Below are 17,777 nucleotides of genomic sequence, written 5' to 3'. Positions count from 1 at the left end.
TTGGCATTTTCAAGCGTAGCACTAGATACCAATACAAAAGCTACTTCTCTCTAGACTTTGAACTCTCTGAACTTTGCTTGGTCACGTGAAGATGAAGTTTCAGCTAGGTTGATGTGTATGGGATACCTGTGGATGGCAGCCAAGAATCTCCGTCAATGAAGTTGGTGGCCGTAAACTGATCGGCCTCAGATGGATCAGTATGATGACCGAGCCATCTGACCCGCCCTGCGAGCTCGGAACCTGGCCCTTTATTCATGAACTCACCATAATACAGTGTCAATGCCACGGTTTCCATTCCATTCAATCCAACCCTTGGGAGTTACTACACTACCTAGGGTCGATTGCATGAAAACTGTAAGTGGAGTAATTACCCCAAGGTCGACCCAAGCATATGTGGGTGTAGCTGTAATGTTGCTCAACAAATCAGCATCTGCAGTCACGTCAACCCGGTTGATTCTTCTTCGAAACGACCGTGGGCAGTAACTGGCCATGATTAGGTCTTTTCTTCGCAATATTGGTGCACATTTGGAAAACTGCAGTGCTGTAGCCGAAGATGAAGTCGACAGTGCCACTGATCTTGCATTCCCTAAAGAACTGGCGGCTGTTGTGTGCATACAATGTGTCTTGGTATCCACTTATCTTGCATCGGAAGAAAGCTGATTGGTTACCCTTGACTAGAAGTGCCACTGCCTGGCCGTTGTGTGGTCCGGCTGTGTTCTCAAACCCTATATAGATTGCAATGAAGCCTTCTGCCTTCACAGCTATACACAACATTGATTCACATACAAAAAATAATTGGTTATGAATTGCAGAGCTGAAAGAGTGAACATCATGCATGTTATAAAAGTAGCCATGTATGATAGAAAGTGTGGACATTTCTTACTAAATGTTGCCGAGGTAAATGTACGCCAACCAGTACCATTACTCTTATGTCCAGTTCTGGTCGCAACATCCATGCCCTCTCCAATCAAAACCAAATTAGTCTTTTTCACATTGATATCCACATTTTCCTTGTAAACTCCTCTGTTCACCAAGATCACAAGACGCTTCCGGCTATGATCCGGTACAGCCTCTACTGCCTGCATTATCTTTTGGAAATTTCCAGTCCAATCCCTAGACACGATGACGTTAGGGTTATTCTTCCAATAACTGATTTGCTGGAACTGAGTCTGATGTGATCTAGGTTCTAGATCAAGAGCATTAGGCAGCTCAGGCAACATGCCAAGGACCTCAAGGATTAATGCATGTGGTCACTAGTTTGAAGCCTAATGCAACAATGGAATTGTTTGTGCGATCGAAAGCTCGTATACATGTCTTATGCCTTGTGACTGAAGTTTTCAACCAAGTTCTTGTATGGGATAGGACATCACCTGTGTTATAGATTTTTCTCTTTCATATTAGTTGAAACTGAGAAGAGAGTGGAGAGAAGTCAATCACATAGAATAGTCCAAGATTATGCATTTGCAAACTGATACTGGCACTTGATGTATAATGAAACACATGATGGTGAAATGAAGAAAGCTAGAACAATATTAATGTAGCTTGATTTGAAGCTCTTGAGAAAGTCAAGATCAAGCTAAGTTAGATCTTAAGAAATTGACAGAAAAGAAATTAGATCTTATAATAGGGAGATGAATGTGCCCTTATGTATATATGTTATGAACATTAGAATAAGGAAAAGAAAAAAAAGAAAAAAAAAACTTTTAGCTCATGAATTGTGGAAAGGGACCAATTCAAGGCTTGACCTGTTGAATCAAGCAAATCCTCACAGTATGAAATGACATTATTAGAATTCTGATCGTGATCAACATGCAAAGTGGACAAGGTAGAGCTCACATTTTGCACAACTGTAATGATTTCTGGAATGACTGTTTGAATACAGGCAAAGGAACTTTGAGCAAGTTGGAGCTAACATTACTGGCATTTGGATTTATGGATACATGACCTAAACATATTATGAAAAAAATGAAATGGTACGACTTCATGAGTATTATATCTATACACCAAAATTGTAAATGATGAGAAACTGGGACTAAGTTAAGTTAAACTATGAAGACCATCCTATGTTAACCTATGAAGCTTATATATATATTTTTTTTGAATGAATGGTGTCAACCCTTTATTAATCGAAAAGAAAACTAGTTATTACAAAGTTCATGGGCAATAACCTCATGAAGAAAAGAAGGAACAGAAGTGTAAAAAAGAGCTTGATTTGTAGAAGAAGCCTGCGCAGCAACAAGGTGTGCTGCCTTGTTTGCATCCCTCCTAGTATGCACAATCCTAACATTTGGTAAAGCCTCCAGTAACACACCGAGGTCTTCATAGATCCTTCCCAACCTAGAAAGGTTCACTCCAGCGTTAGAAAGCTGCTGTTTTATGACTAGGGAATCGGTTTCCACAACTGCAGGCTGTAGAGACTTCCAAGATCCATTCCAAAGCCTCCTGACAAGCAGTGAGCTCTGCATGCTCTGCTGAAAGTAAGCCAGAACCTTCCCACCTTTAGCAGCAAGGAATGTCCCCGAGCTATCACGAAGCACCACCCCAATACCCCCATTCGCCGAAGCCAACATGAAGGTTTCGTCAATATTAAGCTTAACACAACCAAGAGGAGTGCCTTGCCAACGTACCTCACTAGAATCCCATCTACCTTGACCAACAGTCATTGAATTATGGTAAACATAATCTTGTATTCTAGAAGTTGCCATCAGAATCACATCATGGACTCTGTTTGCCTTATTCTCCCAAACCCTTGAGTTTCTTTCCTTCCAAACAGCCCATAGTAGAAACATCATTAGATCAAAATGCGAGGATGCTAACTTGTTAGAGCAAAATTGTAGCCATTCCAGTCCATCCAAAGCCTCGGACTCGCTTGTAAAACACACTTGATTGAGAGCCACACATGATTGAAAAACTGCCCGAGTAAAAGGGCAGTTTCAACACAGATGAATGGTAGACTCAGTCCTCCCAACACAAAGTACACATAGTTGTGACTCCAAGTGAACATGTTTAGTTGCTAGTCTTTCCAGAGAAGGAAGTATGTTGTGACAAATTTTCCACACATGCACTTTAGCAGTACAAGGAATTTTTGCCTGCCAAATCTTCTTCCAAAACTGAATGGTAGTATTGTCAAGAGGTAGCATCCTCTCATTATTTAAAGCAAACACATGTCTATAAGCAGATTTAACAGAAAACTCACCTTTCTTTTCCAATTTCCATGCAATTCTATCATGCACAACACGCCGAGATAATGGTATAGCTAGTATAGCCTCTGCTTCCGCATCATTGAATATAGCTTTAACTTTGGCCTCGTCCCATAACCTTGTTGAGGCAAAAAGCTCTCTTACTCTCATATCTATGTTGTTAGACGACCTTCCTGAGTGATGCACTAGAGTAGGCATACCGGGCACCCAATCATCCTCCCAAACTCTAGTATCTTCTCCATTTCCAATCTGCCAATAGGATCCAGACCGCAACAAATCACGTGTCCCATAAATGCTCCTCCAAGAATAGGAAGGTGCACTGTGAGCTGTTGCTGACCAAAAGGAGCCAACTGGAAAATATCCCGCTTTGTAAACTCTAGCAATGAGGGATTCCGGACTACATAGCTTGGTTAAAATCAGTAAGGCTCCGAAACCCTAGGCCACCCTCCTCCTTAGGGTGACAAAGAAAATCCCAAGTTTTCCAATGAATTTTTCTTCTATCCTCTGTGCTTCCCCACCAGAATCTTGCACACATTTGCTCCAAATCTTCACAAAACATTTTTGTTAGCTGAAACACACTCATAGCGTAAGTTGGAAGAGCTTGAGCCACGACCCGAATTAGAATATCCTTGCCTGCACCACTAGGCATCTTTCCTCGCCAATTTTAAAGCTTTTTGGCCAAGTTATCCTTGGTATATTAAAGGTTGCAGTCTTCTTTCTTCCCACATGAGTTGGAAGACCCAAGTATCTCTCATGAGAATCCACTACCTCCACTCCCATTAAAGAATCCACTTCCTCCTGCACCTCTGTGTGGACATTCTTACTAAACACAACAGAACTCTTGTTGAAATTCACAAGTTGCCCTGAAGCTCTACCATACGTACACCTCTATCACATCCTGTATTTCACCACAAGCCTCTAAAAAGGCTTTAGCATACAACATGCTATCAACTGCAAAAAGGAGATGATTAACAAGTGGGGCTTCTTGACATACCTCAATACCAGGCAGAAGACCTTGCACTTGCTTCTGTTGCAAGAGCGCCGAGAACCCCTCAGCACCAATCAAAAATAAGTGGGGTAATAGAGGATCACCCTGTCTCAGTCCCCTGCTTGGTGTAACAAGGCCCCTAGGTTTCCCACGAATTAGAAAGGAAAATCTTGGAGTACTGACACATTGCATTACTAGCTCGATCCAAACTCTTATGAAGCCAAGTCTTTCCATTACTTTACTAAGGAACAACCACTCCATTCTATCATATGCCTTGCTAAAATCCAACTTCAAAACCATAAAGCCATCATGCCCCTCTCTCTTATTGTGTACAAAATGTGCTATTTCATTAGCAACAATAATGTTGTCAGTAATCAACCGCCCATGTATAAAAGCACTTTGATACGGGAAATAATATCTGGAAGAAGAACCTTTAGCCTATTTGCAATAGCCTTTGAACAAATTTTTTAGAGGACATTACAAAGGGAAATAGGTCGGAGGTCAGACATTCTCTCCGGATTATCAACTTTCGGAATTAAGCAAATATGTGTAAAATTCACTTGTTTCAGCAAATTACCATTGTGTAGAAAATCCTGCACAGCTACTGTGACATCCTTCCCCACTACATTCCAATACCGTTGAAAAAAAAGTGTTGGCATTCCATCGGGACCAGGAGATTTTGTAGGGTACATTTGGTATCAAGCACACCGTATTTTGTCCTCTGAATACTGCCCACATAATGAGTTATTCATAGCCGGAGTTACACAAGGTTGGATGGCCTCCAAGGTATGATTCATAGCTTCCATGTCAATGGGAGAAGCAGTAAACATATCTGCAAAATATTTAGTAACAACCTGTTCCACACCCTCATCATCCTCACGCCACACCCCATGCTCATCAAAAAGCCTATGGACTACATTTTTGAGTTTTCTATTTGCTGCCTTTCGATGGAAAAACCTAATATTTCGGTCACCATCCTTAAGCCAACAGACCTTGGCTCTCTGCCGCCAAAATGATTCTTCTTGTGAGAGAAGAACTTGGAGTTTATCCATAAGAGTTTTCTTTTCAACCTGTATTAATGTCGTAGCAGGACAATCCATCAATTCCTCAAGCCTAGCCCGTACCCCCAACATCTGTTGTTGCCAGTGATGAAAAGCCTCCTTCTGCTACTTATCCAATACAAGCCATGTATGAGTAATTTTTCTCACCACTTGAAACATTGGAACTCTAGTAAACTCACTCTGCTAGCTTTCCTTAACCAAAGGATCACAATCCTTATGTTGTAACCAGAAAGATTCAAATTTAAACCTGTGATGCTTTGGCACTTTGGAATTGGAACTGCACTAGCATGAAGCAAGAGTGGAATGTGATCAGAGTCGCTGGGTGGAAGTTGAACCACCTTAGCATATCCAAAGACATCAAACCACGATGGAGTACAAACTGCACGATCCAAACGAAGGTGTGTTTCAGCGTTCCACCATGTTGCCCTAGAACCCTGAAACCCTAGATCAAGAAGGTCACAGTGACCGAGAGCCTCCCTGAATCCCCTCATCTGTCTCTCTGCTCTAGGGGGTCCATCAAATTTTTCTTCATTGTTGAAAATTTCATTAAAATCTCCAATCACCACATATGGCAGTGAATCCATGTCCCCCAAATCCTTCAGCAATTGCCAAGATTTGTCACGATCAGCTGTACGAGCGTACGTAGCCATAGAAACCCGTAAAGCGCCAGTGTGGCTCTTCAGGGCCGCCATGGATCTCAGCATTGATATGACGGGCCGATCTGGTTAGAATACGCAGATCAATTTATGCACTCCAAAAAAGCCCTAACCCTCCTGATTGTCCGTCACTGAGCACTTCTTTGAAGTTGGGACACCCTACAGACCGATGCAAGAAGCGAAAGTCATCTTCCCTGCTGATCTTTTTCTCGCACAAGAAAACAATTTGGGGCTTATTCTGGATGATCAAATCCTTCAATGCCCTCTTGGTAGTGTCATTGCAGATCCCTATGCAATTCTAGCTAAGAATTGCCATCAAAGATGGTAGACAAAACCCTCCTTCTAGAACCCTATAAAGAAAACCCTAGCAGAGCAATACTAGGTCAACTTCTTTGCACCAGATCAACATTATTTCATGTGATCACAAACACAAACACCAAATCAACATACTAGTCCAAGCATATCTAGGTTTCCTATTAACAAGCTTCTAAACTTGCTAGTCCATTAGATATAATGCTAGCTTATTTCTCTGAACATGATGGGGTGGGGGATTGAAAGCACATGCAACCAATTACAGCTAGGAATTAGAAATTAAAGTAGTGAAATTTAGACCTCAATTCCAGCACTTATTATAACTAATAACTAGTAACTCTTCTTTACCCTAAACTCAACGCCACCAGATGTCACAGTCACTACTTCGTTTCCTTTGAGCACGTCATCGCAAGTATATGGACTCTTCACCAGAAAGTAGCCAGCGCTAGGCGTAACACCACTAAGCTCTTCCACTCACACAGTTACTGCCAACTCCCTAAACACATAGCCTTTTTGAAGGCATCCTTCGACACAGTCTTGAAAGTAGGCCATGTGACGTACATATCTCTCTCACCTGATACAAAAAAATGGAGTATAATTAGAAGCAGAACAAGTGCTAAGAAGCTTATATATATATGAATGTATGTTAACTTTTGAAGCTCCTATATTTATGCATTTAGAAGGTTTATGCATTGGACAATAATGAAGAACACAACACTGCTTATATCAAAGTAAAAATAAGAGTTATGACTTCATTTACTGTAAATATGTTTCCTATTAAGAATGAACTGAGGCATTTAATTATCTGTTATAGACATAAACTTTTATTCCTTCACCAAATTCATAAAAGAAGCCCGTTCGAATGTTACTTCTTTTGATTTCAAGGTTATTGTTCTTTAATTTACATGTACATTCAAATTAAGAACGAGCTAAACACACCATTCAAGTGCATAACATTAGCAAAATCCCATCAGTAGAGCTATTACCTCAGTAATCATACATTTACTATAGACTACGACATCTTCCTTAGTCCGAAGATATTGCAACATCTTCATCCATTACAACATAAAAAATATAAAAAATAATGTTAGGTGATGAACCACGTTTATATGCATTTGGATGACTTCCGCTACATCTCGAGCCCTTCTAGACAACTCAAGAGGTTAGAGGAAATGTTTAAGAATCTTATTCAAAAACTCATGGGAGATTTCAAAAAGTAAGGAGCACATAGCCATACACAAACAGTTAAATATTTTTAAAAACTTCGGAAGATTAATATGAACTTTTTCTATATTGTGGTCATGCAGGTGGTTCCTGCAATTCAAGAGTGTAAAATTGCCTTCACATCAAGTATGGATGCAAAATTAACTCTTGATGCCTGTTGAAGAATGTGTCTTACATAATCATAAAATCACTGACATAAAAAAAATTCTTCAAATATATATATATATATATATATATATATATATATTTTGTATGTAAGCTTGAAGGCCATACAAAATATTGATAGAAATGTCAATATTTTGCAATATTACCCCATGTACCATTTCTATCAAGAAGGTTCACACATTTCTAACATAGAAGATTCAAGCAATAATCACATGTCACCATTAATTGCAAAATAAATCTAGCTCTTTCTCTTCAAAATCATAACAAATTTGTTTAATTCTTGTGTATTTGAGTTGGATTTGTTTTTTAATGCAAAGCGAGTCCATGTTTTCATCATTGGGGTTGGAAAGATAATGAGATCGGTCATGTTTATGCCATATTGGTGTTGAGGGATTTCACGCAGCTGAAGATTTGCTAAAAGGTACTTATACGTTTTTTTAAGGTTAATGGGAAATTTGTGAGGGAACGTTGATTCTTTGTGCAGTACCATGCGTGATGCATAGTATACCCTCAATCCATTAGAGATTCCTTATCGGTTAGGACTTCTAACTTTCTTTTAATTCCACGCGTCAAATATCTTGTTTTCATATTTGCTCCAATCAAAGTAATGAACATAAAAACAAATAAATTGCTAGAAAATATAATAACCTAACAAATAATGCATAGAAATTAACAATATTAACGTCGCATATTATGCTGCCATCAATTCTCCACATTACAAGGCTCAACACAACCTTCTCTAACACACTCTACTTGACGAAAGTTCTGATTATATTGTGTAATATTAAAATTGGTGGCCTCATGTGACTGCCTCAGTTGCACCCTTTCCCCTGCATAACCAAGCAAATCCGATATCGAGTCCAATCATGATCCATTCAGAGTGGAGTTTGTACAATTTGAGTTATTATCATGGGTAGAGTTTAAACTTTCTTGAATCGGAAAAAATAGTATCCAGACTTTTAAAGTGATCAATTAGGTATTTGAACTTACAAAAACGCGTTACTTAGGTACTTTTGTCAAATCTTCATCCACTCTCCGTTAAAATTGAGGGCAAAACAGACATTTTACATACTTTTGTTTTTCTTTCAAGCAAAAAAAAAAAGTTAGGAGCTCTCTATCATTCTCTCCTCCAGTATTTTGGATTAGTCGTATTCCAATTCTAAAAAGTGTGTTGAAATGTCAAATTTACCCCCAATTTTAACGGAGATTTGATAGAAAGTTGACCAAAATACTTAAATGATATGTTTTTGTAAGTTCAGGTACCTAATTGATTCTTTTAAAAGTTTGGATACCATTTTGTCCGGTTCAAGAAAATTTAGACCCCACCCATGATAAAAACCCGTACCATTTTATTGGTTTTCTCCAATTTCTGAAAATAGATAAATTTCTTTCATTTGTCCTCAAGAAATCATTTACATACTTCTTTGGTAATGTTAAAGCCAGTTCACTCGCTCAAAAATTCTGGGAATCTTTCTGTATTTCTATGAGAATTCGAAGGCTGACATCACATCAAACACTTCAATAAATTTGTATAATGCTATTGGTGATCCCTGATCTCACTTCTTCTGAAAAGTCACCATGCAAAGGAAAGCTATCACACGGCTAACAAACCCTGTGAAGATGAGGACTATTATACAAAGACTCCAATCATTCAGATTATAGCCACTTTCCAAAAGTGCCCCGCACCGAGTTATTAGCCATACTCCAGAATACCTGTAGCACAAAGGAAATAGTTCATTGATGTTGAGATCAGAGAAACTCACCAAAGTACAAAATTCCGTACACTATCAAGAGCATGTTGCATCCTGATTGATGTTATCAGTAGGGTACAGCTGCAATTAATTTCTTTAGAGAGGGGGAAATCGTGCAGTACCTTTCAGCATTTGCAATCACAAATGCTTCCAAAGCCCACTTAGGGTAGCAGACATTGGCTAAATTCTTTAGAATCTGACCATCTTGAGGCCGTGTTGCTATAAGTGTCAAAACAACTGGAAGGAGGACCGATGACTGCAAGAATAACAGCTCGTCAGTAAAATATCAGATTAATGTGCAAAACTGAATGCTGAGCAAGAGTCTTTTGAGTGTTTCTTTTACTTACTAGCTGGGCTGCACCTTGTTCGAAAAATATTGCTAGTGCATAGGCTATGCCAGTTACACAGTACACAAGGCAGAGCAGAACAACATAATTATCTGCAAAGCTAGATCTTGGGTTGGTGAAGAAGTAGAACATGGACAGATACACGAAAGGTTTGATCAATGTATTAAAATGGTCGACTGTATCCTTAGCAAGAAAATAAGCCAAGCTGCTCATCCCAGATGCGCTCTCTCTCCAATATTGTAATCTATCCAGGGAAAATGATCTCAAAGCCGCAATCTTACACAGTAGAGCTGAAATAAACAACAAGACTCATGGTAAGGAAACAAATACTTTATACATATGCATGATTGAAGTTAAACTTGCATTAGCAATAAAACCGACTTATTAAAGCAAAGAAAATGACATTAATAAACAATGTAGGAATGCATCTTTCAGATTGCACCAACATTAATACTAATATAAATTATATAATGTCTCTTAATGAAAAAATATCAGTAACTTGGAGCACCTTGTGTCTAGAAATGAAGAAAGCAACTTATAGCTGATTGTACTTACAAACTGCAATGATGGTGTATGTGTAACCAAGTGCACCAAAGTTCTGATCGCTCACTTTTGCAAGTGATCCTAAGCAGGCTCCAGCAAGTAATAAAATCAAATAATCTACTGCCTGTATCCGAGCTTCTCTAAGTCTCTGCTTACCAAGTCTGACATGACATGATTATAAAGAAGATCAAGAATTGGTAATTTAAAGAAGTGTACAAAATCATTTAGATAATATCTAATACTTATATCTATCTTCTCTCAGGGGAGAACTCATAGTCATCCAATGAAAAGATATTTACCAGCATGGCAGAAAAGATATGGCATGTTTATAATGTTTCCAAGTTGTAGGTAAATGTCACGGGAAGTAGGCAAGTCAAAGACCTACTGTATACAACACATCGGATAGACCAATATGGTTCTCAAATTAACAACTCGGAAGGAAAAAGAAAAAGAAAGCTTGCTTGAGTGGTTCAAAAATGCTTAAAAAGAACACTTGCAATTTCAGGAAATCAGGCTGCTTTGAGAAAATCTCTCAGAACTTAATTGTAAAGGTAGACTAGCTAAAAGACACTTCTGACAAGCATTTGAGATGTATGGGATACCATATATGTTTTCCAAGATAAGGCAATTATCTGATAAATATGTAATATTTAAATGCATGTCTAAATTATTGATTATATTTACCTTCCTAGGAAGTATCTGTATTGCAGAAATACACCTGGAGTTCTCCGGTTAGACATATCCTTAGATTTCAAGAAATTGAGACGTATCTTCTCACGATGCAGCTCCACATTAGTTCTTACATCTTGCCATAACTCTTCAGCAAAAGATTGTTCCTCTATCTGAGCACCATCAGGATTAGTTTCATGAATTAAATTTTCATCCATTGAGGGCAATTCAAGTTGAGCAGCACTTGGCCTCATATCGGGGGGTACTGAGTACCCATTATAAAGCATCCATCTGAGGGGAAGATCTCTATAATTCACTCCTGAACTTCTTTCTGTTGTTACCATACCCTCCAAAATGTCAATGTAGTGGTCCGGAGGGTTGATGCGGTCTGGGACATTGATCCCAAGGCTTGAGAAGTATTCTTCTACTTGCTTTGCTGATCCATGATAGACAGTTAGGCCACCTTTTGCCAGGAGTACTAACTCATCAAACATCTTGAACAAGGCATAGCTGAAGCAGAAATGTTACGCATTAGTGATTAACTGATACTACTAATTATTAAAAAGAAAGAAAGAAAAAATAAAAATAAAACAATTTCGAACTGGACAATCTACAAAAAATTCTGAAGCATTATCTTTAATTGAGGGGTATCACTAAGGCTTGCTTGGCACATTCAAGGATCCAAAGAAAAGTAGAAAGAGCCTAGATGCCTCAATCTAACACAGTTAAAGGTCATGTGGCTTAATGAATTAGGCACATTTTTTTCTGCATTGCATATCATCTTGGTGAGCGTCTTAAACTCCACCAGCATAAAATAATAATAATAATAATAATAATAAATAAATAAATAATAAAATACTGCACACTATGTGGTTGTATATATGTAATAGACCCAAAGCTCCCATTCCACTAATAAGAGATGTATATTGTTCTAGTACCATTATTCAAGACAGACATTTTGAACCAGAATACAACTATACAAGGACTCATTCCACAACAAAAGAGAACTCTAGACAGTGGATTTTCAAAGTACAAAAAGCCTTGTTTCGGAAGGTTACCTAGGTTGGTGAACCACCATGCAGATGTTTACCCCTTCAAGAGCTTCCCGTCTAAGTGCTCTAAGAAGTAGCTGAGAAGAGGCACTGTCCAAACCAGATGTGGGTTCATCCAAAATCAAAAGTGAAGGTTCCATAACCATTTCCAAACCAACATTTACACGTTTCCTCTGGCCTCCAGATATCCCTCGCTTTTCTACTGTTCCAACCAAGGAATCACGTACCGTCTGGAGCCCTAAGGACTCGATAGCTCTTTCAACCACTAGAACTTTATCTGGTTTTGATAAGTCCACTGATAACCTTCAAAATAAAAAAAAATAGCAGGAGTCAGTAAAGTAATTGATAAAATTCACAAAATGCATATAATGGGACATTATATATTGACCCTCTTTCCACTCAAGCTTCTTTGGAAGTCCTGAATATAGCCATTCAGGATTTAATAGAAAGAAAAGAGTATTGATGCAACCAAGAGAAATTCAAAATCAGAATTTTGAAATGTTAAAAAAGGCTAACTATTCCAAAGCATTTAAACAACTATGCTTTTCTCTGGGCTATTAGCTTTGTTTTGTAATTAAAAGCTAGTGGTCCAGGACATCAGCATATTCCAAGCAAAAATCAAAGTTCCACACTGTGAGTGTTTGGGGTTGATGTGAACATCACTGCTTCATAGAAAACCTTTCAGTACAGGTTGATGAGAAACTACAACAACAAAATTCCAAATATAGCAAAGATATGAATGTGGAATGATATCAGCTATTGGAGAGAAATTAGCAGAGAACTGAATCTGGCATACCTGCACTTTGCACTGAACCATAGATTCTCTTCCACGGTCAAGTTTCCATGCACAATATCATCTTGTGGCACAAAACCTATGATTTTCTTATATGAATGGATTGATACATTCCTACCATTTACAAGAATTAAACCAGTCATATTGCATCCAATCGCTTTTCCAGCTAGGGCAGAAAGAAATGTTGTTTTTCCAGCCCCTGATGGACCCATGACTGCAGTAATGCGGCCGGGCTTTATTTTACCAGTTACACACCTCAGTAGATGCTTATTTTTTGATTTCAAAGTCAGTGTAAGGTCCTTGAAAGAAATCTCAATTAGAGGCCTTTTCCGTACTTCATTGTTAGTAGCCATTTTAACCACCCCAGAGAAGGTAAGATCCTTGTAGTCTTGCTGCTGAGCCTTCTCTTTCTCAATCTGAGCATAAGCATAATCGAAGATTTGTGTATGAGTATGTATTTGCTTTCCTTTCGGCACATTTCCTACATTTGTGTCCTCACCTCCAATACTGAAACCTTTATAATTCTCCGGGTCATCTTCAATTTTACGCATAATCTGCATGAGCTCACTAGGTTCCTTTTTCTTTCCCTTTGGTGGCACAGATGTGGATGGTGAGACATTTGATCTACTTGGCTGTGGAGGTGTAGGCAGATCATCATCCATGTCCGGTTTTGGCTCATTCAAAATCTTAAGTTTCTCAGGATCTTGAGTGTCCTTTTTCCGAGAAAATGTGCGTGATAAATGAGCTTGCAAACCACTTGCATGCTTCTTAGCAGCATCTTTTGCACCTTTCCATCTTTGGCGTGCTTTGGCCATTTCCCTTGCACTTTTGGCTGCTTTCTCCCGAGATTTGGCCAGTCTCCTCCCCCTAGTGATGAGTACTTGGTCAGAACAATTGTAAATAATGAGCAGCAGAGTGATCAAAGCTGCCTGCATGAGCAATTGAAGAGCATAAATTTCAGACTATGTTATTGGTGCTTATTTTCACTTGTGAGGTTGTGCCAACTGCCAAGCTATAAGTATGCTTCCTCAAGTATACTACAGAATTGAGAAGTGTACAAAACAAAGTAAAGAGAATGCAAAATATCAGGTTTTTAAAAGACTTCAAAACTTTGTTTTCTTTTTTTTCAGAAAGCCCATCATATAGGCAGTGTGCATTCTACATAAATAATCAATCATGTGGGTCTATGGAGCCTGCAGATGTCAAGTTTTTTGTTTCTGAAATAGAGTGCAAACTTACAATAAGCATTATCCCGTATGCATGAATATTTTGATTTGCAGTGTTTGCATCACAGGAAGTCAACTTGAAACAGCCTGCAACATGACAAACATAAAATAATGAAAGGTCTGTTATGCAGAATGAAGTACTACAGAAACTAAAGTCAAAATTCCAGGTGGGACAAGATGTCATGATCATTAAACACACTGCAATTAGGGACATATGAAAATTTTGTTCTAAATATAAACTACCATGAAACTTACGTTTCTCATCTGTAGAACCCATCCGGCAGTAATGTCTGCAATTGCATGAAAAGTAAAAAGGATTTAATCGCTTAGAATACTATTTACCAATTCAAATTTGATTTATCATCAAAAGCATAGTCAAACCATTACACAGAAATATAAGGAGATTGCAACTCACTAAAGAGTCAACAAGTTTGATAAATAAGCAGGGATGAAACTTAATACCCACTACTGCAAGGAATTCTTTTCACAGTGGTTGGACAATATGATCCAGCTGAACAGAATAATTCACCACTACTCACAACATCAGCCCATATATTTGCTCCTCCACAAGTATGGTTTGGTTGCCCAGGAGGTAGCTGGTAAATGTACCTGCAGAAGCATATCAAAGTATAATTTTCCGACCTTATAGGCTGTTGAACACCATAAACAGCGATTGCTAAAGCTGGAATCTGAACTTACGGTTCACAAATACCGGTTGCTCTGTTCAGGGTTGCCATGGGACAGTAAGCACCCGATGGGCAAGCTTCAAGAGCATGACATCAATTGGCAGAAAGAAAGGAATAATCAGATACATTACATTAGAAACAAAAGATATCCAAAGGGTTTCAATCATTAAGAAAGGAAGTACTGATTACTAAATATTCGATAACTCACGTATCATGCATGTGAGACCATGGGGACAAAAGAAACCCTCACAACAAGGCTGGCAGTTCTGAGTTCTAGGAGGCACGTTCTGTGCATTTTTGAGGTCAACCTGCTGATCTTGGCCAACACTACAAGCCCATCCTGGCTCACACCCAGAAACCCAGGAGGTTATATTACAGTTCTGGTTAGGTTTCAAGTAATTTGCACTCTCAGCCTTTACAAAGAAATTGTTGAAATAAAACCTCATCTCTGCTGCTGTACACAAGCGCTGAGTAATATCTCCTATTAAGCCATAACAACCACCAGGAAAGAGAAATTATAACCAGCCCAAATTCACAAGTACATTGCTAAATAATCAATCCTGTAAGTGCAATGAAGAAGCATGAAAACATCTATATTTGATTGCCAAGATAAACCCAATGCTTAAAAGTTTCAAATTTTTCCATCCTCTACATCACTAAAGAACCAGACAGAGCAACATTCACTATTCTTTGTAATTACAAGTACTTTCATACCTTTAGTCTTTTGAATGCATGAAGTTAAGAACTCCAAATTGTTCGAAAAATTAAATGCCTGGTTCCAATCAGCTTCCCTAGAACAACAAAATGACCACCAAAATCAATCCACATTCAACCTCTGACAACCTATCTACCAATAAACAATCCCAACAGTCTAGTCCAGTAAATATAAGCAGTAAAAGCATAAACTAATCTGAATTGACTTCTCACACCAATTGGCCAATTCTATATCCTTCAAAGTTCTCTACTTTACTTTCTTTCAGGCATTTTCTCAAACATATAGTCAAGTACAAAAGTGCTTACGGGTCTTTCACACAGAAGCTGGAACGATTGCTAATCTCCCTACTGAGAACTGCTGTAACATTTGAAATTCTTCCATACACAATCTGAGTGATCAATGGAAGAACTGCAGGGTTGTCAATTCCATCATAGTCATCCACATCTTGGCTCTGCACCAAGTTAACCAAGCTCAAAGCTAAGATTCCCAGTACAAGAAATGAGCCAAAGTTTGAAGCTTTGAGCTTCTTCAAGCTCATTTTGGATGGTTGAGACTAATGGGTTGTAGAATTTGGAGAGGATTCAATGTGGGACTTGGATATTGAAGTGGGATTGTTAGAAGGTTGAGAGAGAGAGAGAGAGATTGAGAGACAGAGCATCTGGCTTTTGGGTTTCGGAGTCAAATTAAATGAAATGCAAAGACAACGTGGGTAAGACAACAGAGATGTAAACAAAAACCACGTCCGAACTACTACTTCTTAGCTTAATTAATGCCGGCTCCCAGACAAGTCTTGTTTTGTTGTCTGTCTGAAAAGGAGAAAAAAAGAAAGAAAGTCGAAGAAGAAAAATCTGAGATCTTTTGCCATTTGGGAGGCAATGAGGTATTGAGGCATAGGCGTGTTACATGATTGTAGGTTGTATGGAATAATGTAATATTGACGTTATGTCATTTACTTGTAATAAGCCATAAAGGAATACAAAGCCCTACAAGACGATCGACAATCATTGTTAATTGAGGTTGTGTGTACTTTACTTCACTATGCGTGTTTCATTCAAGGACTTTGAATGATTCGTGAAGGTTTTCAGACTAGGGTTTTACTTGTAGATAGCACCGAACTCATGATAATGCAGCGGTAAGCTAACTTGAGGTTAGAATATTGAATATTGATGTAAGACTAAAGTGGATTTTATCATTAGTTTACATTGAGTCATCAATAATTTATCAATTTATGCGGAATAAATAATTGAAGAATCTTGAGACTTTAATCTTAGATATTTTATTTATGGTGCATCCAAGTAAATAAAGTAGGACTCTAATATGACTTAGTTATTAAGTTAACCTATTAAGATATGCAATTATAATAGAAATTTGGATTTAAATTGTTTCCTTTATGGGAGGTTACAAAATATCAAATTCTCTATATAAAGCTTAGATCCCTACACTCTCTCAAATAGTCCCGGTAAAATAGTTTCTTGCCCCTTGAAAGAATACCAAAATTGAGATGTAATGCAAAAGACTTAAGCTTGGATTGAGTGGCCATTCACTTTAAAGGTTCATGATTCATTTCTAATTTATTTCTTGTTCTTACCCTTATACAATTATATTTGTATTCCTTGAGAAGCGATCTAATGAATTTTCAGTTTAAGATTACAATTGAATCACTCCCATGATTAATTATGCTGCAATTTTTCTTTTCTTTTGGAGCCAAACTAAAATATAATCAAAAGGGCGCATAATACCAATTGATTCCGTTGATTTGATTTAGTCACGAAAGTTTATTTGAGTGTTTAATCCATCATAATTGAAAAGAATGTGAGCAATGACAACATAGAGTTTGCACTATGCAATATCTGTTGCTTATTATAAATGTGGGCAATGATAAACATGGAGTTTGCACCCTGGAGTGTGAATACATACCTACACCTTTTTGACCAAGAAGAACTCTTGCTACTTGGTTTGGTTATCAAACCGAGGGTACCAAAGAGCGATGGCTTGAGAACTGTGTGAAATAATGCAAAAAAGCTTTTTTGAAAATGACTCATCTTTACAATTGAGAAACGAATTAAAGTTGAATCTACCATCTCTGAAAAGTTCAATAACCGAGAGAAATATATCTCTCTACAATCTAAAAAGGAAAAGCAGGACTTTCCTAGAGCTAAAATATTGATAACTTCTTCACTATTCAGTGTGATGATAGCTGGAACAATATTGTACACATTGCTGATTTTTTTAGGGTTCAGATAATTGATGCACACGAAGTTGCAGATTATAAAGTATTGCTATTTTTTCGTCAACGAGAGAAGAGAAGTATTATATTGCTGTTGTGAGGGATGATTGAGAATATCAATCTAGAATCTGATTTAGGTGGCAGGCATATAGGCTCAGAATA

At 38.1% G+C, this 17,777-nt stretch overlaps 2 protein-coding genes across 2 annotated transcripts; both read right to left on the bottom strand.

The window, feature by feature from the left end:
* Window positions 1–441: 441 nt before the first annotated feature.
* On the bottom strand, window positions 442–1,220 carry LOC112169858 (pectinesterase/pectinesterase inhibitor PPE8B). The gene is made up of 2 exons (XM_024306921.1): window positions 914–1,220; window positions 442–761 (listed from the first exon to the last, which is right to left on the bottom strand). Exons 1-2 carry the CDS (start codon window positions 1,218–1,220, stop codon window positions 442–444), a joined length of 627 nt encoding a protein of 208 aa, XP_024162689.1.
* A 7,752-nt stretch (window positions 1,221–8,972) lies between these two features.
* On the bottom strand, window positions 8,973–16,253 carry LOC112182360 (ABC transporter G family member 24). Its single transcript, XM_024320845.2, has 14 exons — window positions 15,694–16,253; window positions 15,388–15,464; window positions 14,882–15,154; window positions 14,687–14,750; window positions 14,450–14,596; window positions 14,243–14,277; window positions 14,001–14,074; window positions 12,765–13,690; window positions 11,975–12,271; window positions 10,932–11,426; window positions 10,260–10,408; window positions 9,705–9,994; window positions 9,480–9,613; window positions 8,973–9,319 (listed from the first exon to the last, which is right to left on the bottom strand). Exons 1-14 carry the CDS (start codon window positions 15,924–15,926, stop codon window positions 9,163–9,165), a joined length of 3,351 nt encoding a protein of 1,116 aa, XP_024176613.1. The 5' UTR covers window positions 15,927–16,253; the 3' UTR covers window positions 8,973–9,162.
* Between the last annotated feature and the right edge of the window lie 1,524 nt (window positions 16,254–17,777).

The sequence above is a fragment of the Rosa chinensis genome, chromosome 1, assembly GCF_002994745.2.
Source record: "Rosa chinensis cultivar Old Blush chromosome 1, RchiOBHm-V2, whole genome shotgun sequence".
Classification (NCBI taxonomy): Eukaryota; Viridiplantae; Streptophyta; class Magnoliopsida; order Rosales; family Rosaceae; genus Rosa; species Rosa chinensis.
Note: the sequence above shows the minus strand (reverse complement) of the source record. Positions and strands in the feature narration are given on the sequence as shown.

Coding starts and splice junctions, on each gene's coding strand:
- LOC112169858 (XM_024306921.1), bottom strand. CDS start 1,220: ATGTTGCCTGAGCTGCCTAATGCTCTTGATCTAGAACCTAGATCACAT. Junction 762..913: donor ACATAAGAGTAATGGTACTG/GTTGGCGTACAT, acceptor TGTTGTGTATAG/CTGTGAAGGCAGAAGGCTTC.
- LOC112182360 (XM_024320845.2), bottom strand. CDS start 15,926: ATGAGCTTGAAGAAGCTCAAAGCTTCAAACTTTGGCTCATTTCTTGTA. Junction 15,155..15,387: donor ATGCATTCAAAAGACTAAAG/GTATGAAAGTAC, acceptor ATGGCTTAATAG/GAGATATTACTCAGCGCTTG. Junction 9,320..9,479: donor GTGATTGCAAATGCTGAAAG/GTACTGCACGAT, acceptor TTTGTGCTACAG/GTATTCTGGAGTATGGCTAA.